Source organism: Melanotaenia boesemani, chromosome 9, assembly GCF_017639745.1.
Source record: "Melanotaenia boesemani isolate fMelBoe1 chromosome 9, fMelBoe1.pri, whole genome shotgun sequence".
Classification (NCBI taxonomy): domain Eukaryota; kingdom Metazoa; phylum Chordata; class Actinopteri; order Atheriniformes; family Melanotaeniidae; genus Melanotaenia; species Melanotaenia boesemani.
In genome coordinates, this window is record NC_055690.1 from 14,093,464 (window position 1) to 14,121,360 (window position 27,897).

A 27,897-nucleotide genomic window follows, 5' to 3' on the forward strand; every position below is an offset into this window, starting at 1 on the left:
CCTTTTATCCTTCCCACTCTGATTTTCTTACTGTGCCTTTTTTAATGTGCATTGCCTTCCATTAGACAGAATGCTGTCTAACACGTGTTTTTCTTTTATAGTATACTGTCTATTTTATTAGATGTAGTATTTTCTGTTAGTATGAAAGATAAAGCAAGTGTTGGGATTATGTTGTGCGGCATCAGTCATGTATAGTGCATGATTCTAAATTGGAAAGTAGTATTTCTAAACTGAAGACCTCTAGAAACTGATTAATATTTCCCAGCACCTGAATGCCTTTCCACTAGTCTTCCTGTATTGGACTTTAGTTTATGAGTTGCTGTTAGTAATGTTGTAATTTTGTGCCAACAGCTCCCAGTATGATGTCTCTGCGCCAACGACACTTTGACCCCCAGCTGGCCATGGGCTCCCAGAGGTTGGTAGAGAGTTCCCTGCTCTCAGGGCAGCAAGGAGAGGGTACCCCCCACCCAACCAGGCCTAAGGCTATTTTCAGAAAGTCCCGCAGCCAGTCATCCGGGCAGCTTGAGTGTCTTCCTCTGCCTTCTCTTTCCTCGGCTGTTTCTCACCCATCAGTCATCTGTACTTCCAGTCCGAACCCTCAGCCCGTGCTGCCCTTGTCCTCTTCTTCCTCCTGCTTACCCAGCTCTGTGGCTGGTGTAGCCTTTCATTCCAGCCATTCATATCATGCTTCCTTCCAGCCCATGGACCCCATTCACGATTTGTCGTTTTCAGACGTCTCGAAAGTGCTCTCTTCATGCACCGACGGTTTTGGGTATTCATCTTTCACACACTTTCGCATGTGTGTGGGTGTTTGTCAAACACCTGCTCTGATTCAGTTTTTGTTTGTTGCTTGATATATGTATATTGGTTTGCTTCCATGTCATGGCACCCCATAAAGCATCTACCCTTTCTCTGCCTCTTCTAGTGTCACTAAAAGCTGTGAATTCCTTTTCTCGAGGCTATGCTTGAAGTATTTGTGGCTTTGTAGGCATAGTGTAGACAAACCCAAGCATGTCATGCTTCCTCTTTAATTCTTTTTTTTTTTCTCTTTTATTTCTTCTAATCTTTGTATTTCTTTCCCACCACAGGGACTTGAATCGCTCTGATTCCGACTCCTCGCTCTCTCTCTCCCAAGTTGGTGATCGGCTGTCGGCCTACAGCTCCAAAGGCCACCTAAACAAGCCCACCTCTCTCATGCACGGGCTCTCCAGCCGGGCAGATGATTCAGTCTCTCTGCATTCTCACACCCCCAATGGAGGGAACCGCATTTATGAGGGAGGCATTGCAGAGCCCATGTCCGACAGCCCAATACTCATGAAGGAGATTTACGGCATGGAGAAGTCACCCAGCTTGGGAGAGATCAACAGCCTGTCAGAGTCATCCCGCTCTTTCAGTCCTAACTCCACTGAACCAGATACACCATCGCCTACAGGAGGGCAAAGTGGGGTCGTGGGGGCAAAAGGCAGCAGTCGGATCCCACAGCTGTCCTCCAAGAAGAGCCCCCTGGAGGAAGACAGTTGCTCAACAGGAGAAGACACAGATTCCACTGCCAGTCGCAAGAAACACACCTTCAAGATCTTCAAGAAACAGAAAAAATAAGAGCTACATGAACTAAAGGCTGTCAAAGCTGTTTGACTGTATTCCTCTGCCTGTTCTGTCATTTTTGTTTCAGTTTGTTTTGTTGTTTTTCTTTGTTTTTTGGTTGTTTTGTTGTTGGGGTTCATTAATGGTCAAATGATGGTACATATTTTGCCATTACATTATTGTGTAGGTTACAACACCTACAGTGAGAGACTAGGAGCAACCAACTGTTTCTTTATCTGCTTAATTCAATGTTAAATATGTGGGTAGTGAACAGGTTTGTATATTGGAATTTAAAGTATTATTTATTCCTGCAGGAAATTGTGCCAGTCTGAAAGGGAACTTTCTCCCTCCTTTTTTTTTTTTCTTGTTCGACAATCTATAACATTTTGCATGTCTTTACTTTTGTTCGACTGATGCTCGAATGCTCTTAGTGTTTGCTTGGTTCTTGTTGTTAACCTGCTTAGAAAACACTTGCTGTTTCTTTGATTGCTACCTAACCACCTATCCTACAAATCCAAAGTGAATGTGCACTCTTATTTATTTATTTTTTCCCTCTTCCACTGTGTTCCTTGTTTTTATCAATAGGTACAACTTTTTTTTTTGGTCATTTATGGTCTTGTTGGCATAATAAAGGGCACATTCAAGGGAACTTTAAGCAGAAAAAAGCATTGATAGTATAGCGACTTAAATTTCACCTTTGGCTGTCCAAAAAGGTTATTTTAATGCAGCATATGGAATAGTTGCTAATGGATGTGATTGACTGTCCCAAAAGCACATCTTCCTATAATGTTATAAAAGGACAATCAAAATGCAGTTAGCCATTTTGCTTTAAGGGTTTTTAATATTGATATTACAGTATATGTGATCAGTGGAGTGTGAGGTCCATCTCTTCGGTCTATTGCTAAAATACTGGCTACAATTAACTGTATTAAAAAAAAAATTCCCCTCCTCGGAAGAAACATTACCAAATTGTTTGCTATAAAAGTCTAAAAAATGCAAAGAATTACATAATAACTACATTAACATTTAAATTAGGATACACTTTTGATAAGGAATGCCTGACAAGTAAATAATAGAGTAAACATGATAACTAATGTCAGCTTGGTGAACAGGGTGAAGGTTAAAAATCCGAGTAAAGTAGAGACAAATCTGCGTTCTTTGTCATATTACAAATAATACAAAGTTTACATGAACCATCAAGTCAAAATGGAAATTAAGTATGACTGCAGTTCATTATTGAGAGATATCTGACTCGCTTAGATAAAATGTGCTCATGGTGCAAACAAAGCTGTTTTAACTGAATCAATCTGCTTTGATGTAAAATCACAGCTGCACACTGCAGTTATTGAATAAGTTTCTAAGCTGTAGAAAAATGAACTTTCCAGATGTGGACCAAGTTGACAGCACTTAAATCGTTTTCAAACTGACCTGTGAAAATTAAGCCAGGTGTTGGCTGTGATCCTGAACTCAATCCACTGGATGTCCACTTAACCTCTGTTTATTGAGAAGTTGCACAGCTCTCTCACCTCAGTCCAGTTTAGGCTCTTCACAAGTTCTGCAAATGATTCCATCCAGGGAATGAAGGCAGAAAAGTTAGCTAGCTAGTTATCCGATGGATAGCTGGGGACTTCAGTCTCTGACTCTTGAGTCTAATGTGTCATTGGGCTTTTTTCATTACTTTAAATATTTACTTGCTGTGTCATGGAGACATGATTTTAAACCCGTATCACATCCTGAACATAACACCAATAGATTCAGTGGAACACTGTTTTCGGCGTGCATCCATGCAGATTTCTGAATTTGCTTTACTTGGATTTTAACTGGTATTTGCTATCTCGTGTTTTATTGTTTCTCCTTTTTAGGTGGGCAGTAAAGCTGTAAATATGATTGTTGGCGAGGGATGGGTGTTACAAGGGCTAATGTTACAAGAAAAATTATTTACTCTGTGTAATGTAAAAATATTCAGTTTGTAAACACATAAGGTCATTTGACTCAACGAGTTGCAGAGGCAAACGACCAATTGTGTAAAAGTGCCAAATCCCTACTTCTGTGTCAGAGGCCTTTGTATGTGTGTTGAAACCTTTGAGTCCCTTTTACACGTAATACAAAACTGCACGACACATACAGTGCCGGGTATCCAGAGTTTAAATGCACACTGTCAATGGGTATTGTTTCTGTAACAGTATCATCAGTATGGTCTGTTTACATTTGTTACAGAAAAGTTCTATCTTCAGATTTATTACAAAGACTTTTGTGCCAGTTTTAATGACGGTTGCTTCGTTAAAGCACAGAACTATGCATCAGTAGTTGTAGGTGATTTCTAAAGTAGTAAGGACGCCAGTACTCTTAGGGTGCTCCTGATGAATGAACAACCAAAAAGTGCTGCAGAAGACACAATCCGTCTCCCCCAGCCTCATAATGTAACAGGTGGATTGGATGTTTAAGACATGTTTTAATATTTTGTTTAAGAAACCAGCTAAAAGACATCGATTTCCTACTGGTACTTTTTTAAAGTGTCATTTGTACCTTTTTTGCACGACAGCTGTAAATTAGTAATGCCATCTGAATGTATGGGTGTACGTCTGTGTTTGTCTGCTCCCAGTATAATGCACTGTAATGTTGATGCATGTCAACTATCATAACGAAACCTATATTGGGTTAGAAGAGTGGATCAGTTTAAGCTCCTAAGTCCCTAACCATCTTTCTTCCTCTTCATTTTGAGCTTCTATCTATGAAAACATGCAGTAAATCTGTACAGAGAAAATTATAATTTTGCATTTTCTGTGGTGGTCTAGACTTTGATGGCACTCCTGCATGATAGCAATAAACTATTTTGAATGAAAGATTAGTTTTTTTTTTTTTTTTTTAATTCTTTAATTCTTTTTCTATTTCTAATTTGCAAAGATGAGTTTAGTTCCAGAAAACAAATTTATGCAAATATATGTAGATTCGCGTTAAGTGGATATCATTTGGATGCATCTTAAATATCAGGATGTAACCGACTGCACAAGTTTTCCCTCCAACCACACCATATTTATATGTAGTATGTGGGTGGAGTTGTGTTCTGTCAAATATTTACCTATGATTCAAATATGAGGTTGAACAGGATTTGATCCGGGTCTTAAGGATCTTTGTTACACTGTGGCTTGAACATCTTTAGAGGGAAGATTAATGAAAACATGGTGCGTAAAATGGACTTCCATACAGTGTACAGATATATCGGCCAGTTTTGCCTCATCATACAGGTAAGAGCAGGTTTATCTACATTCTCTCTGATACACCAGTTCCTTTTGCTTTCAACAAATTAATATCTGCATGTCTTCTGTCCCACAGATAGTTTGGGGTTTAGACGAGGTGACATTTGTGAATCCTCCAGTGGAAGCTCTGCCCGACTATAAACTGGAAATACTTTACTCATGTGATCAACCTGCTACAATACAGCTGGACTGTGTTGTATATTTTGAAATGGGCACAATCTCCACATTATTGTTAACACAGTGGACTTGTGTCCCTGGTGACCCAGATATAAGGACCATGAAACTGAACTTGCCAGACTGGTTGGTGTATCAAGCAGATGGAATTGTTCCAGAGCCTGCCGGGGTGCTGAGTTGTATCCTACAAGCCTCAGTTAGATACGAAGGATTTGATGATAACAAGAGGCCTATCACCGCTAAGGATGTGGCAGCTTTGCAGCTTAAGCCCTTCTTCAGTCGACCTGTCAAACAGCATCAGCTCTGTATTGCCTGGAGCAAACAAATGCTACAATTATCTGAAGAGTTTTTACAAAAGCAGTGCCCTTGTGAACAAGGTAAGGTTAGAGGAGCTAGTCTGAAAGTGATTAGGCTTTGAAAAATGTATTTATGCTGTGAATGTTTTAGAATCAGTGATCAGATCCCCATAAACAACCGTGCATGATACATATTTCAAGTACAGCATCACATTGGCATGCTTTTTTGAGTGATAGTCACAGCATGAAAACATTGACTTCTTGGCCGCTAAATACAATTTGTGCCTCTCAGAAACGGTGCATTTACTGTCCACAATTTATGCCTCAACTGGAGAAACATTTGGAGTCACAAAGACACTGGACCCCTTCAGGAATGAGCTTCTGGAATACCAGCGCCTTAAAGCCATCTCTTTTCCATGGTATGAGAAGCAAAGTTGTAAGATAGTGTTTATTTTGTAAAGACACACATTGTTAAGGGTTTAATAAACAGGTGTCCACTGTATTTTTGCCAGGTGTACATTTTCCATCTGGATTTTTGTGACAAGTTACTGCCAGGAAAGTGTGTGTGGTGTATTTCATCATATAGATTCTCTCGATAACTATGCCACACCAACACTTTTGCTCACAAATTCAGGTATAAATGAAATACTTCTGTCATCTTTCGAATGTCCTCACCTTTCAGTCACATGCAGTCTCACATTTAACTCATTAATACAGGTCAGCTTCACATACAGATAAGTGGAGAGGCAGAGGAATCGTCTGCATTTCTTTCCTCGTTCAAGGTGCCTTTGCATGAGTGGTGTCAGCTTGGTGTGATGTTGCAAGGCAGAGCTGTGAGTAATCTTTTGTTGACACAGAATGTCATGTAACAGGTGTGTATGAGGAATGGAAATAAAGTTGTCAACTGTCACTGCATCTCAGGTGACTATCTCCATGACGTGCATAGATAAAGAACAAAGAACAATCAAATTTACAGAGTATATGTAAGTCTGTAAGTTTAACAAAGTGATTCAGCTATAATGAAAATATGTGTTCTGCTTATCTTTAAACATCATGTCTTGCAGGTTGAGACATGCTGCTGTGTTTGATGACACAGAGGGGTATTTTGTGATAGGTGGAGGGAAATATATAAAAAGTGCAGAGGGATATTTTGGACCAGTGGTATATTACCGTAACAGAGCATCATCCCACGTCAAGGTAATGTTACTAGCACCTCTTATGTGCAGCACAGTCATTGTAATTATATACTGTTCTGTCCATTTCAGTTGGATGATTTTTCCTCCGCAGTCTGATGTTATTCCAGATGTTATTAAGAAGGTGAACTTGACTGGATGGCTGCAGACCTGTGAAGAGTTTCGTTTTGACATGACACTTAAGATCGGTGGTTTTTCCCTCAAGGCCAAACAGGAAACAGAGTCTGGTAATAAGCTTATTTACGCATTACATGGGTGGTTAAGTAACTACATAGAAAGGAAAAAAAATGGTTTCAGTAAAGCTGATAAAATCAGCTTTTTGTTTTTTTCAGAGACTTGTTTTGATGCTCTTCATAAGTGGATGTTAAAGAGGAAAATACCGACAAATCATTTGTGTGAGCTGTGGGAGGAAGCTGCCCCTCACAGAAGACAAGCTGCTGAACTGGCCAAGTTATTAGTTTTCAAAAATGGTAAGAAATTACCTGGATAAAACAGACATGGCTTATTGAACAGTATAAATTTGATATTGCTGCAGGCTCCTGTTTGAAATCTGTGTCATTAAACATATTAGTAATGATTTGGTGAAATAAGTTTAAGTCCTCTCTTACAGGAAAAGCAGTAAGCCTGCCGGCTCTTGGCAGAGCTCTATACTCCTTATCACTTCATAAGCTGAGCAGAGCAAGCAGCACTGCAGTGGTCAGCAGAATCTTACCACTGCTTCTCCAAGCTGGCTGCCTCGCTGATAATCAAGCTTTGCACATGTCATCTGTGCTCCTTAGCACTGGACTGGGAGTCCAGAAACAGCACAATAAGGTGTGTTTCCCTACATCACTAAATCTGTAGTTAACATGTCCCGTTCAGTGTATTGTCACACAGCTCTGTGTTTGGTGCAGGCTTGGCTCCTTGCTCTGCTCGCTGCTCAAAAGGATGACCGGCTGTCACTTCTACATCTTGGGTACCTCCACCACCAGGGACTCCATGGTCTCCCCAGAGACCCAGATCTGGCCTGTGCCTATTATGCAAATATTGCAAAACAAACAATTATAGACCGTCATAACCCTACCCCGAATCAGGTAAATGTGTTGGAGGCTGTTGTGTTAAGGAAAATATCAGAGTTGTATTTGTTTACTGTGACGTGTCTCATGAATATATGACAGCAACTGTAAGCAGCAGCTGGGAGAATTTCTCAAATCTAATCTTCTCGTTTTTGTTCTGATATTACAACACTATAAATTTTATAGGGTTGTATATAATATAAAAGTGAAATTGGATAAGCAAATGAAATTTCTACTACTATTACTGTGGATTATTTTTTTGGTTTACCACCATCGATGTGTTTACCCCTGTCATTGCTCGCTTAGTTTTTAGAAAGATAATAGTATGATAAAAACATTATTATTACAATTTTGCATTATTATTCAGAACACAGAGGAGCATTATGGGCTGTTTAGAGCAGATTTTGGAGGGAATTGTACAATAAAAAAACACAGGGAAGCAAAAACTCTCAACCTTAACATGTCATCTCTTTTTTCTTTCTTTTAAAGACATTTGTTGAGGCCATTTATTTGAACGATGATGAGAAATTGAACCTTCAGACCAATAAAGACCATCACATCTTTCAGTGGCTTAAACTGCAGGCAAGCAGGGGAGCAGTTGAGGCTGAGGTACCTGATTGTCTTTACCCTGTTATTTCTAAAATCTTTCAGAACTTACAAAAAATCTAATAGGATTTAGGCAGCCTAAAAGGCTGTTGTCTCTTCGGACCGTACCATCTGTTGCTACTGAGTCCTTTATGTCTCTGGCTGCATGATTGATGTTGTCATGCTGCAGAGAGAGATTGGGACCAGTCACACACCAAGCAGGTTTAACCAAATCCCTAACTATGTTTACAAAATTGCAGGACAAGACCTGCAGCAAACCTTCACCATTCACCTTTTCCTTTGAAATCATCGTGGTTCCTTCTGGGACCTGAGTCAGCATATTTCAGTCACTCAGTAGCACTGACTGCTTTTTTTTTTTTTTTGCATCCCTCTGCTAACAGTCCCAAAATCTTCATATATGGGTGACTCATTTTCCTACCAAAGGAATCATACATTCAGCATTTATCTAACTTTTTGACCAGAGTTTACTCTATTTTTTATTTATTTTTTTATTCCCTGCGTTCTTCATTCCTTTGCACTTCAGCAAAAAGCTTAATCTGGAAACATCTGTCTCGTATTGCTCAATGAAATCTCTGCCTCTGAGAATCCTGGTTGATTAAGGATGAGCACACTGTATTTCATTGCTGTGCTGTGCCTGTTGCTATGGTGCAAGGTTATATAATGACACAAGATTATATAATGATAATCTTTAGCAGTCTCACAACAGCTGCCCCTCACTCTGTTTTATTTATCCTATTGAATTGTATGAAAAGCTGAATTATAAGTAAAGGCATTTTCTAGATTAAAACAATGATACAAGGTGCGAATGTTTAAACATTTACCAACTGTCTTGCAGCAATCTCTGGCACGCATGCTGTTTTGGGGTCAGCAAGGATTGTCTCCAAACATAGAGGAGGCTGTGAAGCACTACAGAAGGGGAGCAGTCCAATTAGAGGACCCAGTGTCAATGTATGACTATGGAATAGTACTTCTTCAGGTCAGAGTTTTGCCTGCTTGTAAATGAGAATACATTATGCTTTTTGTCTTTATTTTAGTATCCAGTTCTATCTACTCTTAGAAAACAGTAATGTTTTTTCTCTGTAGGGACATGGCGTTGAGAAGGACATCCCAAAAGCTGTTACATTCCTGAAGAAAGCTATGGAACAGGTTTTGTATGGTTAAATTTTCTTATTTCATACTTGTTTATTAGCCATGCTGTAACATTAAGGGTGTCCTTTTAGTTGCAAAACGCTGTGGAAGTTCTAACAATAGTCTCTTTTGCAGGATTTTGTCCCTGCCATCAATGCCCTGGCTTGGTACTACGAACAGTTTGAACATGACTACAATCAAGCAGTGCAGTTGTGGGAAAAAGCAGATCTCCTTGAAAGCCCAGATGCAGCTTTCAATCTTGGTGTCATGTACTCTGGGGGTTTGTATCCAGGAGAACCCGCCAACCAGGTCAGCTCAACTGCAAAAAAACATGGTCTAGTAGCACATTAACACACTCTTCCTCAGTTCATTCAGTTCGAAATAATTTGCCTTTCTTGCAGTATATGGCCTATAAGTACTATCTGAAGTCTGCAGAAAGAGCACACGTCAAGGGAGCAGTTCAACTTGCTGAAATCTGGACCACTGGGATACCTGGCTATGTCAAAAGATACCCTTCAGATGCTGCTTTGTTAGCTTCTTACCTTTTTATTTATTTCCCTTCATTTGAAATATTTTTTCTTATTAATGCTTTAGCAGTAATTTCATTTTCACTGACTGCAGGTGGGTTAAGTGGGCAGCAGAGCACAACGGTTACTTGGGAAGCATCTTGCAGAAAGCACTGGATTCCTATCTCAAGAGTGACATGTAACATTTTTCCCTGTTCACACTTGGCATGATCCTGATCAAACCAATAAGTTACATCAAACTTACATTTGAGTTCTTCTGCAGGTTAATTTCATTGTTATATTACATGATGGTGGCTGAATCTGGATATGCACCTGCACAGTTTAATGTGGCATACATTTGTGAGCAAAATGTGGTGAGTTTTTGACAAGAAAAATCTTTTCAGTATTTAGTTTTGTTTATTTTCCTACATATTGTTTTGTATGTTTTTGTTTGTTGTTTTTTTTACCCTTCATGGCAACAGGGAGGTTTTCTTGATCCTGCTGATGCTGCACGCTGTATGTGGAGATATTACAACCTCACAATCCAAAGTCAAAATCCTGACACTTATGGTAAGTCTTGACTTTAAATTATTAATGTCTACAGACCAAAAGGTGCAAGAGTGAATTAATTATACATTTACTGACCTCTAATTTGAATTTTTTTTTCCAGCCTTTATTAAGATGGGTGACCTGTTGTATGAAGGGTGTGATAGCAGGCAGAAAGATTTAATTTCTGCAGCACAGATGTACACCATGGCAGCACTGAGGAACAATCCACAGGTGTGCACATTGTTGTGTGAACATATCTCCCAAGTTTCTAATTATGCATTGTTGTGCATATGAGTACTTGTACATGAGATGTACTTGTAATATTTTACAGGGATGGTATAACCTTGCTCTGCTCTCTGAGGATGGTTTCAGGCTTCCTCTCTCTATACTGATTGAGCTCGGCCTATCAGAGTTATATCTGGCAGACAACAATTTGCTTTTAAATGCTTTTTACAAAAGGTTAGTTTTAGACTGAACTGTGCTTTTTTTGTACATCTGTTACAAAAGAAAATGATGTTTAGATATTGTCAGTATGTAAAAAAAAATGTGTATTTTCTTTTAAAGATGCAGAGACTCTGGCGACACAGATTCATACTTGCCTTGCAGCCTTGCCCTCTATAATGTATTTCTACAATCGTTCCATAAGGATTATAGTGCCGCTATTAAGGTTTGTGCAATGAACTAATCTACCGGAAACTCTGACATACTAACTCAGTAATCATCAGTCATTATCACATTACATTTTTTGTGTTACTTTCCACAGTTCTCCACCACTGCTGCTGTGGTTGCGGCTCCAACAATGTTCATCCTTGGTGTGCTAAGAAGACGTGCTTTGTCTGTTAACTAGAACCAAGACTCTTGTTCAAAATAAACTGAGGAGACAAAGAGAAGATTTAACCAACATCACAGTTTATAGATGCAGCCACATAGAATGGCTGGTTTTGTCTTGCATGGGTCAGTCACTTACCTGCTGAAAGTCTGGAAGGTCTATGGCTGTTCATAGTGGCTGCATGTGCTTACACATACTACTATTTCATCACATGACTCTTCTAAATAAGAATGACATGTAATAATATTTTTGGGACATTATTAAACAGTAAAAGACCTCAGAATAATGGGAACTTTCAATGAATAGCTTACAGATCTTAGCTTCGGGTTCACTATAGAGTATATAAACAGATGAGTGGATCATCTGGAAGAGGCCTGGAAGTTTGAAGGGTCTGCACAGCACCTAAACTGCTCCTGAGCTTCACTTTTCTTGGCAGAGAACTCAGATATAATACCTGGAATTTGCTGGAGCTACTTTCCCTGTTTCACAGTTCAGTGACCAATTTGGATCTGATCTTCAACATTTGCTCTGACTGTTCTGTCCTTCAGCACTTGTCTCAGTCTTCTCACATCTGAAACTATTGTAGGTATAGCAGTCCCCACCGATACTGGTTGTACTTGGGTATTTCAATTAGAAGCAGGAGTGCTGCTCATGTGTCACTATAAACATAAAATAAGAGTTTGTCTCATTTCAAAAGTTGTGTCTAAATTTCTCATTGTGTCAAGAAATAAATCTGTCTAATCAAATAAATGTGCAAATGTCTCAAACTGGGATCAGATAAAAAGTAAGGGAAAAGACAAATGAGCAATCTGACAAACTCATATTTATTTGTTGTCTTAACATATAGGCTAGAAATGTGTGTGTGTGTGTATATATATATATATATACATATATATATACATACATAAGTGTGAGACTAATTAATGAGAGATTAATTGCATAACAATATTTGCATAACCTTTTTTTACAATGGATTTCAGTGAATGACTGAATCAAATAATAGACACAGAAGCTCTAGTAAACTGAAGCTCTAGTAATGTCTGGAAAAATGCATTTAATTGCATTTTCAATTCAAAACAGAAAAAAATAAATAAATAATAGAAAATATTCCTGCCCAAAACTGAACAGACCTAATGTTAAAATGTCATTTCAACAGCTCCAGCTGTTAAAAGTCTACAACATGTTACGGTGCTTTTAACTTTTTAAATGTTTTTGTCCACACATTTCATTAATAGACAATAATATCTGCCTGCAAGCCAGGGCGGGTTCAGCCAGTGTCAGCTTTGCATGCTTCTTTTTCAGTCTGGTCATTTTCAGCAGAGGTGAATTCTCCTGCTTTGACTGCAGCTGTGAGCGCTGATGGACGGGGAGGGACCTGCGGAAGCGCTGCTCATTCAGAAGAAGTAAAACCTGTTTCCAAAAGTCTCTAATAACACCATAAGAATCTAGATTTGTCGCTAGTCGCTTCTTTGAAATAGAGTCACTAGGTGGGTCTGAAAACTCACTAAATATAGCGCCAACAACAACCCACCTGTGAGTAACATGACTAATTAACCGCAACCTTACCGGACATCACTGTTTCAGCTCAGTGCAATTTCATGCATTCACGTTAGCTAAACCCCCCTCCACCAATTTGGCTACCATACCGCCGTTAGATGTAAGTACTTAATGTAAATTAAGTATTATTTGTTAGACGTTAAAATCATTAATGGTGTCTTGAGTTGCATGTCAGACTTACTGTTAGCTAGCAAAGAATGAACTTCAGTGTTTATTTTACCAGGCTTAACTACGAAACCACATTTGTGTTGTTTTTTTTTTTTTTGGTTTTTTTTTCTACAAAGCGATGGTGTGTAATTAGGTGATGTTGACATATGACTAATGTCAGGTTACAGTCAGTCAGATGACTGTCCTTCAGATGGATGAACGCCAGGGTTCAAACCTTCCTAACCTTGCACTTTTATTGGAGTTTAAATTTAGAAGCCCTCAAGCAATGCTGTTAACTTCTTGACCTTAGAGCTGATCTTCCTATGATGAAAGTGATAGCAAGAGCCTGCTGATACAGTAAGGCAGGGGTGTCCAGCTCCTGTCTGCAGGTTTTAGATGTTTTCCTGCTCCAACACACCTGATTCTAATTAAATGCCTTTTCTCAACAGCTTGTTGCCAAGTGCTGCCCAAGCATGTTGACCCAATAATCTGATTCTGGTGTGCTGCAGCTGGAAACATCCAAGACCCGACCTTTGACATCCCTGCAGTCAGAGTTTAAACCAGGGGTGCCCAAAGTTTTTGCCTCCAAGGGCCAAAGTGAAATTGTACCAGTGAGCCACGGGCCAAACACAGCGATTTTAAGGGTGAAACACAAATAAATGTAAATTATAATTCTTTTAATTATTGTACGTGCATGCAAACACATTCTTCTTCTGTGCAAATAACACACTACTAACATCACTATGGAAAATAACAATAAAGCCACAGGTAGTAGGACATCAAACAAAATTACAGGCACTAATTCTAACAAAGCATAGTGCAAAATGTAAACAACAAACAATGTATGTTCCACCAGGCAAATTGCTAACACTAGTGAGACACATGAAGCTGATCTTTGGACACTACTAGCCTGTCAATGTTCGGTTGCATTTGGCTCACTGACAAGGTAAGTATGTCATCGAGGTGTGAATCAGTCAGGGTACCTCTGAGTCTGGACTTATTGAGATTCATGATACTGAAAGTCTGCTCACAGATGTAAGTGCTGCCAAACAGTGAAAGCATCACCTGTGCATGTTTCTTAATGTGTGGGTACCTCTGCAGTGAGACCTGAGTGTAGAAATCCTTCAAATTCAGTGACATAAATCTGTTTTTTAGCTCTGTATCACATTGAAACTCTATCAGTTCCATTTGAATGTGGTCTGAGACAGAGTCAGGGCTAACACTGAAGGGTTGAGAGAATAGGTCCATGTCTCCAGCACTTTTTCTGAAGTCCATAAAACGCACATCAAACTCCCTGTTTAGGTTGCTGACAAGTTCTGCGTATTCAGGCAGCTTCTCTACCAGTTTGACTTCTCTCAGACTGGGGAACTGAGCCACTTTTCCTGGGGAAAATAAAATAATCTAAGTTTTTCCCACAAACCAGTAAGTTTGCCATATAAACTCCATCAAAGACACTCATCTTTACTGATCATCACCACCAAGAGCGCACAATTACAGTGGGGCAGAAAGGAGCTGTATGTACTTAATCAAGACAAGTGCCGACAGAGCGAATGGAACCCCAACGCAAAGCCGACAAGTTTGGAGGGGACTTATTTTCTGATGTTGACTGCCGAACAATATGCTCCAAATATCATAGCTACTTCAACTTGCCAAAATCTGCATGTAAACATATTGAACTATTTGTTTTGATGATTTTATTCTAATTAGATAAAATCTTTGTTTTGGCTCAACTGCAGACAGCTGTCGGGAGAGTAATCCCAGCTTCATTTGAAAGGCCTTCACATGGTCAAACAGCTCCGTGATAATCTGCTCCTTGCCTTGAAGCTGAACATTCAGTGCGTTGAGCAGGTCTGTGATGTCCACCATGAAAGCCACGTCACAAATCCATCTGTCATCTGTAGGGATTTGGATGTCACTGCCCTTGGTTTTCAGAAAGTCCGCGATGGCATGGTGCAGCTGAAAAAATCTTTTGAGCACTTCCCCTCTGCACTTCCCAGTTGATTTGGCACACAGCTGTTCTTGATGCAGGATACAGTGGTATTGTGCCAGTTTTCCTCCACATTCAGCAACTTTCTGAGCAACAAGTGTGGCAAGGCCTGCTTTTTTGCCAATCATGTCAGGGGCACCGTCTGTTGTTAACCCGACCATTTTTTCCAGCTCAAACTGTACCTGTCCAGTACTCGTCCAACTGCTGCAAACAATCCTCGCTTTTTGTTGTTCCATGAAGCGTCTCAACTCCAGCCAGCTCCTGTGAGATTTCCATGGTGTCACTCACTCCTCTGATGAAAACTAATAGCTGCGCTGAATCCGAAATGTCTGTGCTCTCATCACATGCAAGTGAAAAAACAGTAAATCCAGATGCTTTGGTTTTAAATTGTTCCTTTATGTCCCGACTCATGTCTTCAATATGGTGGGTCACCGTGTTGCGGGAGAGGCTGATTTGAGAGAAAACCCGTGTCTGAGATGGGCAGACCAACGAAGCTGCTGTGGACAGACAGTCTTTAACAAAATCCCCAGTTGAAAAGGATCTTCCAGTCCTTGCAATCAGAGCTGAAATTTCATAGCTGGCCCATGTCACGCTGTCCTGGATAGCTGAGGGCCGTGCAAGGGCACTTTGCTGTGAACGGAGTTTAGCTAGCAGCTCACTGGACTTCTTCTTTCGCGTCTCTCCTTGGTACTTAGAAAATTCTGCATGTTTTGTGTCATAATGACGACGTATATTGTACTCTTTTTGTACAGCCACAGACTGTTTACAGATAAGACAGACTGCCTTAGAATTAACATCTGTAAAACAATATTTCTCTTCCCATGCAGTGTTAAAATGCCTCTTGTCTGTATGCCACTGCCTATGGTGCTCCATGTTTATGGTTCAGCCCACAAATGCAAAGGCTCATGGGGGATCTTTGATATGAATAGCAGCACCATGAGTGAGGTGTATAGTCCTATACAGCCCTATATAAAGTAGTGGCCAAACCAAACAGTCAGGTGGGCCAAATCTGGCCCGTGGGCCCCACCTTGGGCACCCCTGGTTTAAACCGTAAAGCAAGCAGACTACACGGGAAACGCTGCTCAAATGTGTCTGCCATTTAAACATAGATGTCAGTTTGAAAATCATTTATTTCGTTTACTGAGAAAAACAAACAAGAAAAAAGGACTGTTAAAAATGCATAAAAAGTAAATAATAATAAAGTCAGAGGTTCCTGACTAAAGTTTTCCCTTTCCTTCTTAACTTCTGTCTGTGTTCTTGTATAAGAATTCAGCTCAGCTACCCTAGAGGGGTAGCTCAGCAGAAAAATATCTGTGAATATGCTCGATTATTGGAGTTTCTATTTATTAATCTTTATAAACCAATGCTTTTGAATATAGACAGATTTGGTCTCTTTAAGTACCATCTGATGTAGCATGGTAACTTCTAGGATAAGGGCATATTTATTCTTGGTTGTTAATTTTCTGTAGAAGCCAAAAAAAAAAAAAAAAAAGCTGTGATGCACTTAATTTTTGTTAGATATTGGTAAATAGATTTTGTAATGCAGAATATTCATAAAGTACCTCAAACACATACTTAGATTTTCCTTGCTGCAATATCTCCGTTTTGTTAGTAATTAGGCATTGCTGAGTAAGCTAGTGTTGTCTGATACTGTATACTGGCCAAGCTGGCTTTCTTTCTAAGTTATTTTTTGTTTTTTTAACCCTTCTTAATTTCAAGCATTTCTGCAGTATGTGATATCTATCTAGCTCTCCTCCATTTATTCAAGGAAAACATGTTTCAGTCGGCACTTTTTTTTTTTTTTTTAAGGCTTATTGTAAAATTCCAAAGTGTTGTGTTGTTTTGTATTTAGAAAGGCCATAGGGCATGATGTCCAGTACTTTAATAACATCCCACAAAGGTTGTGACTTAAGTGCACTGCAGCTAGGCTTGGGATTTTGAGATCAAAAGCTCAAAGACATAGAAAAATGAATAAGATAGCCAACAGCACCAGTAGGAAGATGTGAAATCAGATTAGTTGAAACTCTTGTTCTTACCAAGACTCCTGACAATCTGTATTATAACTGCAATCTCTCTGTTCTTCTTTTGCTTCTCATTCCCTTTTGATTGTTCTCTTCTTTTTCTATTCTGTCCCCTTTTATCTCTTTTTTTCTTTTGTCCTTTCTGTGTCTCACTTTCATCCTCTGTCTTTGCAGAGGGACTACTTGTCCGATAAAAGGAAAGAGCTGTGACAGTCATGAGTGCAGAGCCAAAGCAATGAGATGGCACTCACTCTGGCGGTACTGTGAGCTCGACTCACCTGTAGGGTACAAAAGAGAAACACTACACTGAGGTGAAGATAAAGCACAGGTACTGAGTGTGTGTGTGTGTGTGTAGAAGATATTGAGCCTTTCATAGACTTAGACGTATGTTATAGATATGTCAATTAAAAATCTTTGGTTATTGATAGAAACAATACCGTGATAAGTGTTTGTATGTTACAGTTCATATGTTTATCTCTCAAATCAAAGTGCATTATAATAAAATACAACTTTTTTTGCATCACCCTGCCTTCATTACTATAAAATATTGTGCTGTAGGCATTAAACTTGTGAATAATTGTAGCAAATCAAGTGAAAGATTGAACACATTAGGGATTATATGCTGCTGTTATATGGCAGCAAAGCGATAAATTCTCTGATTGATGAGATGTAATGTCTGATAAACAAGCATAATGGCATTTTTCCATGTTGTTATTGTGCATTTGGAGTTGTAACTAATGAGTTTTATTCATGTATTCAGGTATGAAATGGTGCCAAATAGGTTATTTCTTTATTGGTGCTGAGATGTGAATATGATGATGATGATGATGAATATAAATGAATGCTTAAACTTCTTTTGGAACTTGTTGAGGGAAGTTGAGGTGAATGATTGCACTTGGTATACTTATCCCCACAGAGTTCAAGAGAAGAAAATTAAGTTTCACGGTTCTTTTTTTTTTTTTTTGTGCAGTCTCCAAAAATAGTCCTCTTTTTTATCAGTTAAATCAAGAACTTGTGGCTGAAATGGAAATGCCTTTAAATTTCTTTACAGCTGTTTTTAACAAGAATCTAAAGGCGTCATGGTGACATGCAGTTGGAACGTTGTGGGACAGGGCGCTGCCAGTGCGTGTGTTGTTTTCCATCCTCCAGCTTCTCATCCTCTGTGGTCATTTGATGGACATCCAAGCTCAAGGTAAAAATTTAAAGCTGTTTTTCAGTATGCTTCAGGTCTGTACCTCCAACACTCAAGCAATTGGTTGAAGTTGGATGTGCATTTATGGAAGAAAAAAGTTATTTTTGTGCATGCTTCGATTTAAGCTTCCTCCATATTGGATTTTTTCATTATGTAATAGTTCATAATTAAAAAAGAATTTCAGAAACCATAATTTTTTTTCTCAATAATCACCAAAACCCCGACATAGATGTTTTAAGTGAGATTCGGATCCATTTTTAAAGAAAAACCTGACAGCAAGAAATATTCCCAAAAAATAAACGGAAACATCACCAAAAATTTTAAATGTTTAATCGCTTAAAATCCTGCAATTTCACTGAAATTTTTTTTTTTTGTATTTTGTATAAAAAACTTGCTGTGGACCATATATTTTACTAGACTAACCCTTGCTGATGTAACAGGACCGTTTTTGTTGCAGTATCACCTGCTACTGGCTTCAAAGATAAATTGCATTTAAAACTGGTCTGAAATAAGTGTTTACTGAATCTACAGTTATGATTGTAACCTGCAGTGGTATACATCATTAAAATATCAAGAATCTTGGCTTTCAAATGGTGAATAATGTGTAGGTTCTCAGAAAGGATACTTAGTAGAATACATATTAATATTTGTCATGTCCCACCATGTGATGTCCGGTACCAACTGGTTAGGAGTCATAGCAACCTCAGATAATCAATCTTTAGAAATACCCAGACAAGTCTGGTCTGTTTTCAATCAGGTGAAGCTGGAGAGGATGGCTTTAAAGCTGACTGGACCAAAAGACATATCTTTCAAATCTGATGCCTGCTGAAGTATGGAGTCATTGCTCTTACTAGAAGGAGTGAATTTAGCAGATTACACTGAAAAGATTTTCTGAAGAACAAAAACGAAGAAGAAGAAAAAGAAATCAATAAAGAAAGCAGCCCAAAATATATATTTTTATATGGAGGAGAGAGCAACACAAGTGACTGTAACTTCAGATGTGATGCAATAATGTGTAACTGCAGTAAAAGCCAGGCTAATATGACTGAAGGATTTTATGTGAGTCAATTAGGAGACTTGATAATTAATTTAGTTGTGATTCTGGGATTTCTACTAGGAAGTTTTTTATAGACCCAAAGCTCTGCAATGGAATAAGCAGGTGTAGAAAATGGATGGATGAATGAACTCATATAACAAATGGTTACATTAAAATTATAACCTAAAAGACATATTAGCACACTTAGATTTAAATGATAATGGGTTAGGATTTTTTGTACTTGTGTTTATTTTTACTTTAGACTTTTGCAAAGCTGTAGACACATCTGCACAACTTACTAAAATAAACTTTATTTAGGTAAATTATGCAGAAAGACCAGATAAGAGGACATTTGCTTATTTAGAATCTAAGCAAAGGTTAGAAAATGTCCTTGTGCCTTTTTTAGATTCTGTAAGATATAATAGATGATTATACACTTAGTTGTTTGCAGTATTATTTGAGTGTAAACAATTATATAATGCACAATGGTGCAGTCTATAAAGTATGTAGTAAGCTAGCAGTTTGACCAGATTCCATCCTCATATCCCAGGAAGACAAGGCCGCTATGCCCTCTGCTGTCAGAACACTGGCTTCCATCCCTCCCTCTGACTAGCTTTATTTATAGCGTGCAGGAGCCCTACTACAGTAACAAGTGACAGGCGCTCAAAACACACACACACACACACACACACACACACACACACCCACCCACCCACCCAGGCATGCTGCACACTAATGCCAACTTTCAGGGGTGGTAAGGGGCAGTAACAAGGTTAATGCATGAGAACTGAGTGTGATGTATTCAGCCCTTATAAAATGAGTTTGATTAATGAACTTCCACTGTGGCATATGCCGGGGTGGATTGTACTGGAGGACAGAAGAGGACACGTGCCAAACCAGGAGAAGATTAGAGGCATCCACCTATAATGAACAGATATAGATATTTACCCTTTTTGGAGCAATGACTGCAATTAGCCCTTTCTCAGCTGTTTCCATAAAGCCAGGACCCCAGACCAGGTGGGTGGCATTCAGGAGGAAGCATTGTCTTTTGTCTTACCTGTCCCAACCTGTCCATGTAGCCTCACTCAGTGACACACTCACTGAGGGACAAACCCTGGTAGTTTTTTTTTACCCATTTGACAAAGTTCACTCTTTCAGTTTCTTTACTTGATTACTGGTGAGGTAGAAGCAAGTCAGTCCATTACTAAATGGAAACTGTAGCTTCTAATAATGTTTTGCAGCAGTAAACACTGCAAGGTATTCCTGCACACATCACTGTGTTTATGGTGTATAAAATAATGTAGGCCAGTTAAAAGCAGAGTGAGTTCTAGTTTTATCTGAAAACTGACAACAGTGCTAACCAACTACACTACCAAGCTGTCCAGCTCAAATAATTCATTGGTAAATTTGTACATTTCTCGAAACAGTTTGGTATACGTCTGGCTGGAGATTGTTTTCTGTCTATTGTGTTCTTCTCAAACTAGCTGCAGCACTCTTAGCACTCAGTGTGCTAAATTTTAGAAGGTCATTTTGGATCTTGCTTTACATTTAATACTTTTTCTTTTTGGTTATTGCAACCTAGAAATGTAAGTTTATCATCCTGCTGCATTCATTTTAATTTCACCAGTTACGAGCATCATCAAAATGTCTAACATACAAAACGTGCTTCACGCTGCTCTTGTGCCGTCGCATAAAACTGTCATGCAGCTCTAATTCATCTGTTTGTTGTAAATCTGTCAAGTAACAACCTCTGATTAAAGAGTCAGTATGAATGATAAGCAAATAATTTCCTAGATATACTGGACAAGCCTAGGAGCAGCACAGGACTCACTTCAGCTGCTCATAATGTGCCAAAAGACGACTCTGCCTTATCAGCAGCTGTGGAAGCCTGCCAACCACAGAGTAGACATTTTTTTTTCTTTATTACCAAGAATAAATGGATATTGAATCTCTGCATAACATCGTGACCTGCCAATGAAGACACTTGTGTATTTAAGTTGAGTTGAGTGTGGGAAACTACAGTTTGACAGCCAAGCTGATTTTATTAGGTGTAGTGTTACACATTTCCACAATGAAAAGTGTCCAAGCTTCAAGAAAAGGCATTAAGAGACTTTTAAGAAAATGTTCTTATTTTTCACTCACTTGTGTTAGCACTGTCATGCTCTAATTTATTTATTTTATGATATGCACAACATATGTGTTACTACTACAATTTACAGTAATACAACCATATAAAAAGAGAATTACATGTTTTCTTTAACAGTAATGGTTATGGAGGTGGATGTTGGTCTTTCCTAGTTAACTTCCTAACAGCTTGCTGTCTGCTTCAAGTAGTTATTTAGCAAACATGCTACAGGGGTTAGACAGAGCCAAGATATGCAAAAGACAAGCGCTCCATTTGTCACTGCAGGCACTCGGTTGATGCAGACACCTGAGCCGGTGTTTAAAACCTCCTGAGATCATGGCAGGGATTCAGATTGGAAGTGTGGTTTGTCGTGTGTGATGGAAAGCACAGAGGAACTTTCTCGCTGAAAGAACATCTGTAATAAGTGAGTCCCAGTGCAGGTGACATGACCCACAGGCAATGCCTTTTGAGGTAGATCTTAAATGCTTGTAAAAAAATAAAAATAAATATACCCACAAAAAGATATTTTACTAGGACTTCTTATAATGCATTATGTGAAAAATACCTTTCTGATAAAAACCTGTGTGATACATTTTTATTTCTTTCATATTTTTTCTTTACCTTTAATAATATGCTTTTAATTAAAGCACACATCACTGTAAACAAGTGTTTATTTATTCTGCTGTTAATGAACAAGCATTGCTGTTAGTTTCTAGCCTTTAATTTTCTGAAATACTATCAAAATTTCTATTTAATGGCCTATTACAGCTGTCGGACAGTAAATTCAATATTTGGTTTTAAATACAATGTGCACATAGTACTTTATTCCTTCATATAAATGTGTAGTACTGTTAAATGTGTTGATTATGTGGAGACGCCCACATTTTTTCATGCACTAGATGGCAGTATGGGTCTGCAATGATGTAGTTCACCGCTTTATTCTTGTTGGATACAATTACATATCAAAAGAACACTGTTTTTAATAATTTATTTTAAAAATGTGCTTGAAATAGTTTGCAATTGATTATGGACCAGTGCAGATCATAGTTGGTGAAATCAGTTTAATAACTTATGTTAGGAGTCACTGTGTACACTGTTCTGTGTAGTGAGGTGACAATTTTGCTTAGAGTGGGCTTGTTTTTCTTTTTTGTTTTCTAGACATGTGTCTCTGCAATGCCTTTCTTTTTTTTAATGAAAGTGTCCAAGTCATCTATGACTCATTAACCCAAACATGGCGGATGTAGTCGAGTGAGAAAAAAAACAAAACAAAACAAAAGAAAAACCTCACAACACAGCAGGTTGCAGCTCCATTACAGCACAAATGACACTAGAAAGCTTTACAAAAAACACCATTTAGTGAGTTCATTTAGGATGCCTGGTTGCATTTGCTTATTTTGATGACTTAAATGTCACAGAGCCAGTAGATACAACACTAGAAGGGGTTCTTGTGACAATGTTCATGTTAAAAAGCAGGGACTGCTGCTGTGTGCACTTCATCTGCTTCCCTCTGATTTACCCACATATAGGATCATGAAGTATTACAAAGGGCCATAAAAATCATAGCACATCTATTGCTCCATTCAGAACCAGGAAAGCGAAATCTCAGTGGAAAAGTCAGTCACACTCTCTGACTCCCTACACACATCAAGGCCCATTAAGTATAACTATCAGGCTTTATGCCTCCCACTAGCTCCACTTATTTTACAACTAAAATAGCTGCAGTAGTAATATTTATACGGGATGAAACCATACGTGTGACCGATTTTGTATTAAGGTGTTGTACGCTTTAAATTGAAGAATTTTTAAGTAACAAATAGATCTTTTTAATTAATGTAGACATTTAGCTAAAGGCCAGTCCAACTTTCATAGCTTCTCAGAGAAACAGCAATATTTGTATCACTCCTTTTAAATGTGAAGTGTTGTTTGAGTTTATATAATTGAAGGTGTGCCATTTTACAAATCCCGTGGCTAGATAAACATGGTGCCCTCTGTGCAGCATGAAACTGGTCTCTACTAGATTAGATCTGAGCCAAGGACAAAGTAGGTGGGATGCTCTGCTTGTTAATGCAGTTTGGGAGATTGCCTCTTCTGCTGATCCAGTCTGGGATGAGTCTGTAGGATGGTTGAGAAAAGTCCAATAAAAGGTGCTGCTTTGGTTGAACAAAAGGGCCAAAGAATGTCAAGCTAGACGGTGATACTAAAAACTTAACTGGACAAAAGTAAAACATAGCTCTTCATGACATCCTATATCGGGGTAGACAAGTTTGGTCCTAGAAAGCCGCAGTCTTGCGGGTTGTAGATGTTTACCTGCTCTAACACACCTTATTCAGATTAAACAAGTCCAACAACTTTTCACGTTCTGCTTAATAACTCATTTATTTGAATCAAATGTGTTGAAACAGGGAAACATCTAAACCTTGCTTGCCCCTGTCTTATTTACTCACAGAGATATTTTTCAAATGACTACCGTAGCAGCACAATGATTGTGACAATAAACATATGCTAATATGCTCCGCACTGAGTAGTGAAAGAAAAAAAAGACTAGTTCATTAGACAAGGTCATGATTTATGATTCAAAGTCTTGTATGGTTGAATCCAGTGCCTAATTGCTTGTCAACATTGCTGCACTTCAGAACAGTTCCTCATTGGTACCTACATCCATCTATTAAACACAGTTCATGTTGCATTAAGGGAATCTTGCACATCCAGTTCTATTGCCACAGTCTCCTCTCCACAAGCTTTCTTGTTCATGTTGTCCAAACCCACATTGTGGTTTATCCATGGCTAGTGTGGGGGTTGTGATGGCAGTGCTGTGGTTTTCAAATACTGTAAGTGTTAGCCACACAAACCTCATGAGGAAAATACAATAAATAGTCTGTAGCTGAAATACAGTAAGTGGTAGCAGCTAAAATGGATTTTGTGTTTGAGACTTTTCCGTACCTGTCTTCACTGGAGATTTTAAGTTGCAAAGGAAAAAAAAGGTTTCGTGAACCCTATTATCTTATGCATTGATTCTTCTCTGTGTATTCTTGTTTAGTGCCATTCCTACCTTCAAAGGAATCTAGATTTTCCATAATGACCTTGTAGTGGTAAAAGCTGTGAGCTCAAGAAGTGAGCATCACTTCATGCCCTTGAAGAGACATTAATCAGGAGCTCTGTAGTGATATTATGCTAGAGTCCGTCTGTTCGACTCCACCTCAATCTTATAAACCGGAGTTGCGAGCATTGTTTTGACACTTTCCTTCAGTGTACAAAAAGTAACGTAACCTCATCAGCTGAGGCCTTGTCATCTGTGCATCTCGAGCTGCTCCCGGTAATTTCGAAGAGACTGGATTTTTCAGTCTGTCAGGTTTTTAAGAGATTTTGTTATCAATCATTTTTCATTTGATCTAGAAAAGAGATTGAAGTAAAGCATCATATTACAATGATCCCAGATTAAATCACACTTAGTTTAGATACATTTTATGTTCACAGTGACAAACACGTAAACAAAACATTCACAGTCATACACAGCACGCACATTTTAACACAAACAAAAACATATAGGCTACATATAGGCAGGAATAAAAAATCCTACTGATAAGTATAGAGAGAGAGAATTAATTCAGGAGGTTGACACCAGGTGAAATTCTACATGCTGCAGTTCCTTCTTGAGCAGTGCGAACCAGTTGAAGCAGCGGTAGCATATCTCAACACTGATGTCCCCCTGAAAAGTGTCTTGGTATTGAAAGTAATTCCAATTAAAGCCGCAAGCGGCATCCATCGGGTCCGAGCGGCCTGGACCCCGCCGCCCGATGTCGCCATGACAACAGGTGGTGTAACGCGTTAAGCACCCAACCTGTATGAATCATGTCAAGTTTGGTGCAGTTCCCATGTATTCCTATTGAGATATGAGCAAACCGTGTTTCATGGCGAGGAGGCTTTTTTCCGTTGGTTGCCACGGTTACAGGCTTTTTCCTATTAGAAAGATTTGAGGAGCATTTGGTCACCAACTTGTCAGGAAGCTTTCCACCAGGTTTGGAGTCAGTCTCACGAATCCCCTCAGACTAGTTCGCTCAAATACGATGTGTGTAAAGTGCAAAAAATGGCCACAAAATGGCCGCACACGCCAAGATGGCGGGCACCCCGTAGCCATGGCGACAGGTGTTTGATTGACTTTTTTGTTAGACTTGGTGTGTTACACGTGTGTGCCGAGTTTCGTGTTCCTACATCGAAGTAGACTTTTGGGACCCCATTCATTTGGGGAATTTATTTTTTTCTAGGTGGCGCTGTTGAGCCAATTTTGTATTGAAGTGTATGCGGACCTTATAATATCCGAGTTACGTGGGGCTTGAAGTGTGTGCCAAGTTTCACAACTTTTCATGGGTGTTTAGGGGGTCAAATTGGGCCTCGAAATGCTTAGAAAAATAATAATAATTAAAGCCGCAAGCGGCATCCATCGGGTCCGAGCTGCCTGGACCCCGCCACCCGATGTCGCCATGACAACAGGTGGTGTAACGCGTTAAGGACCCAACGTGTATGAATGCTGTGAAGTTTGGTGCAGTTCCCATTCATTCCTGTGGAGATATGAGCAAACCGTGTTTCATGGCGAGAAGGTCATTTTCCGTCGGTTGCCACGGGAACACGCTTTCTCCTATTAGAAAGATTTGAGGATCGTTTAGTCACCAACTTGTCAGGAAGCTTCCCACCAAGTTTGGAGTCAGTCCCACGAAACCCCTCAGACTAGTTCGTTCAAATGGCAGTGAAATCCAAGATGGCGGGCACCCCGTTGCCATGGCAACAGGTGTTCGATTGACTTCTGTGCTGGACTTGGGGTGTGACAGGTATGAATACTGTGAACTTTGGGGCAGTTCCCACGTATTCCTATGGAGATATGAGCAACCGTGTTTCATGGCGAGAAGGCTTTTTCTGTCGGTTGCCACGGCAACACGCTTTCTCCTATTAGAAAGATTTGAGGAGCGTTTGGTCCCCAACTTGTCAGGAAGCTTCCCACCAAGTTTGAAGTCAATCGCACGAATCCCCTCATACTAGTTCGTTCAAATGTCAGTGAAATCCAAGATGGCGGCCACCCCGTTGCCATGGCAACAGGTGTTCGATTGACTTCTTTGCTGGCCTTGGGGTGTCACACGTATGAATACTGGCAAGTTTGGTGCAGATCCCATGTATTTCCATGGAGATATGAGCAAACCGTGTTTCATGGCGAGAAGGTCATTTTCCGTCGGTTGCCACGGTAACACGCTTTCTGCTATTAGAAAGATTTGAGGAGCGTTTGGTCCCCAACTTGTCAGGAAGCTTCCCACCAAGTTTGGAGTCTGTCGCACGAATCCCCTCAGACTAGTTCGTTCAAATACGATGTGTGTAAAGTGCGAAAACTGGGAAAAAAATGGCCGCACACACCAAGATGGCGGGCGCCCTGTTGCCATGACAACCGCTGTTTCATTGAGTTTTCTGCTCGACTCGGGGTGTTACACGTGTGTGCCGAGTTTTGTGTTCCTACGTGGAAGTAGACTTTCCGGACCCCATTCATTGTGTGTTTTTTTTGGTGTCTAGGTGGCGCTGTTGAGCCAATTTTGCATTGAAGTGTATGCGGACTTTATAATATCCGAGTTACGCGGGGCTTGACGTGTGTGCCAAGTTTCACAACTTTTCATGGGTGTTTAGGGGGTCAAATTTGGCGTTGAAACGCTTAGGAGAAGAAGGAGAAAAATAAACATTTCAACTACAATAGGGTCTCGCCATACTTCGTATGGCTCGGACCCTAATAAACATTTGGAAAACAATAGGGCCCCGCCATACTTTGTATGGCTCGGACCCTAATAAACATTTGGAAAACAATAGGGCCCCGCCATACTTTGTATGGCTCGGACCCTAATTATTTGTATGATTGAACATAAACTCATTACAAAATCATCAGAACTAAAAACAATCCCACAGCCATGAAACTAATGCAACAGCTGCTACGTTTCCGCTTTTTAACTTCTCATCTAGTAGATGAGAAGTTAAAAATTCTCCGGCCACAAATACAATGTCATTATTACAGCAATACAATCACTCTCCCAGTTGCATAAGCTCCCTTTTCTCCTCCTTTTCCAGCAAATAAAAAAAAAAAAAAAAAAAAAAAAAAAAAGAGTTGGATGCTTTAACAACGATCTAAACACTGACAAATGGAAACAGTAACACAGGGTTGAGAACATAACACTAAGTCTAAGATGAGACAAGGACCTGCATGAGATGATGGAGTAATGAAACCTTGTCAACACTTCCCCTCAAATGCATCACACACAGCCAGCAGATGGAGCTCTCTTTGAATGCATCATTGTTTCGATGCAGTGGGTCGATCTCAAGTCAGTCACGTCAAAGTGACTCAATGTTTTATGAGGCGTCGGTCACTTTACAACAACCCACTGATGAACCAAAGTCCTTTACATAAGATTAAAACAACAATTTAAAACATCCCCATCCCCAGGGATTTGTTGGTTTTTGAAAACAACCTGTTTTTGCGTTTGGACCATGCAGTGCTAACTGTGGATACATGTTTTTTTTGTTTTTGTTTTTTTTTGCTTCTTTTGCTTCAGATGTCCTGATGGCCTGTGTCCTCTGAAAATGGTAGTGTTGTATAAAGGGGGTGTGGCTGCATGACTGGGCTGCTGCTTTG

At 39.4% G+C, this 27,897-nt stretch overlaps 2 protein-coding genes and 1 long non-coding RNA gene across 7 annotated transcripts in view; all 3 read left to right on the top strand.

Moving 5' to 3' along the window:
- Window positions 1–4,427, top strand: part of stim1a (stromal interaction molecule 1a) — a 28,618-nt gene extending 24,191 nt beyond the window's left edge. For 2 of the 4 annotated variants that reach the window (XM_041994211.1, XM_041994212.1), the window contains 2 exons: window positions 352–772; window positions 1,089–4,427. In XM_041994211.1, coding sequence (XP_041850145.1) covers window positions 352–772; window positions 1,089–1,599 — 932 coding nt within the window. In that variant the 3' untranslated portion in view covers window positions 1,600–4,427. The remainder of the gene's footprint in view (window positions 1–351; window positions 773–1,088) is intronic. The other 2 variants (XM_041994213.1, XM_041994214.1) reach the window with 1 other exon arrangement.
- Window positions 4,428–4,735: 308 nt separating this feature from the next.
- Window positions 4,736–11,980, top strand: LOC121645635 (protein sel-1 homolog 3). The gene is made up of 23 exons (XM_041994210.1): window positions 4,736–4,829; window positions 4,918–5,392; window positions 5,604–5,730; window positions 5,824–5,945; window positions 6,029–6,144; window positions 6,233–6,294; window positions 6,376–6,508; window positions 6,599–6,731; window positions 6,837–6,974; window positions 7,115–7,317; window positions 7,398–7,577; window positions 8,049–8,168; window positions 9,001–9,141; window positions 9,249–9,311; window positions 9,429–9,602; window positions 9,695–9,822; window positions 9,915–9,998; window positions 10,083–10,173; window positions 10,282–10,369; window positions 10,470–10,579; window positions 10,680–10,807; window positions 10,913–11,015; window positions 11,112–11,980. Exons 1-23 carry the CDS (start codon window positions 4,764–4,766, stop codon window positions 11,193–11,195), a joined length of 3,069 nt encoding a protein of 1,022 aa, XP_041850144.1. The 5' UTR covers window positions 4,736–4,763; the 3' UTR covers window positions 11,196–11,980.
- A 613-nt stretch (window positions 11,981–12,593) lies between these two features.
- Window positions 12,594–27,897, top strand: part of LOC121646352 — a 40,594-nt gene continuing 25,290 nt past the window's right edge. Inside the window, exons 1-3 of one of the 2 annotated variants that reach the window (XR_006011606.1) lie at window positions 12,594–12,834; window positions 17,064–17,217; window positions 17,941–18,081. This is a non-coding gene — a long non-coding RNA (uncharacterized LOC121646352). The remainder of the gene's footprint in view (window positions 12,835–17,063; window positions 17,218–17,940; window positions 18,082–27,897) is intronic. The other variant, XR_006011607.1, reaches the window with a different exon arrangement.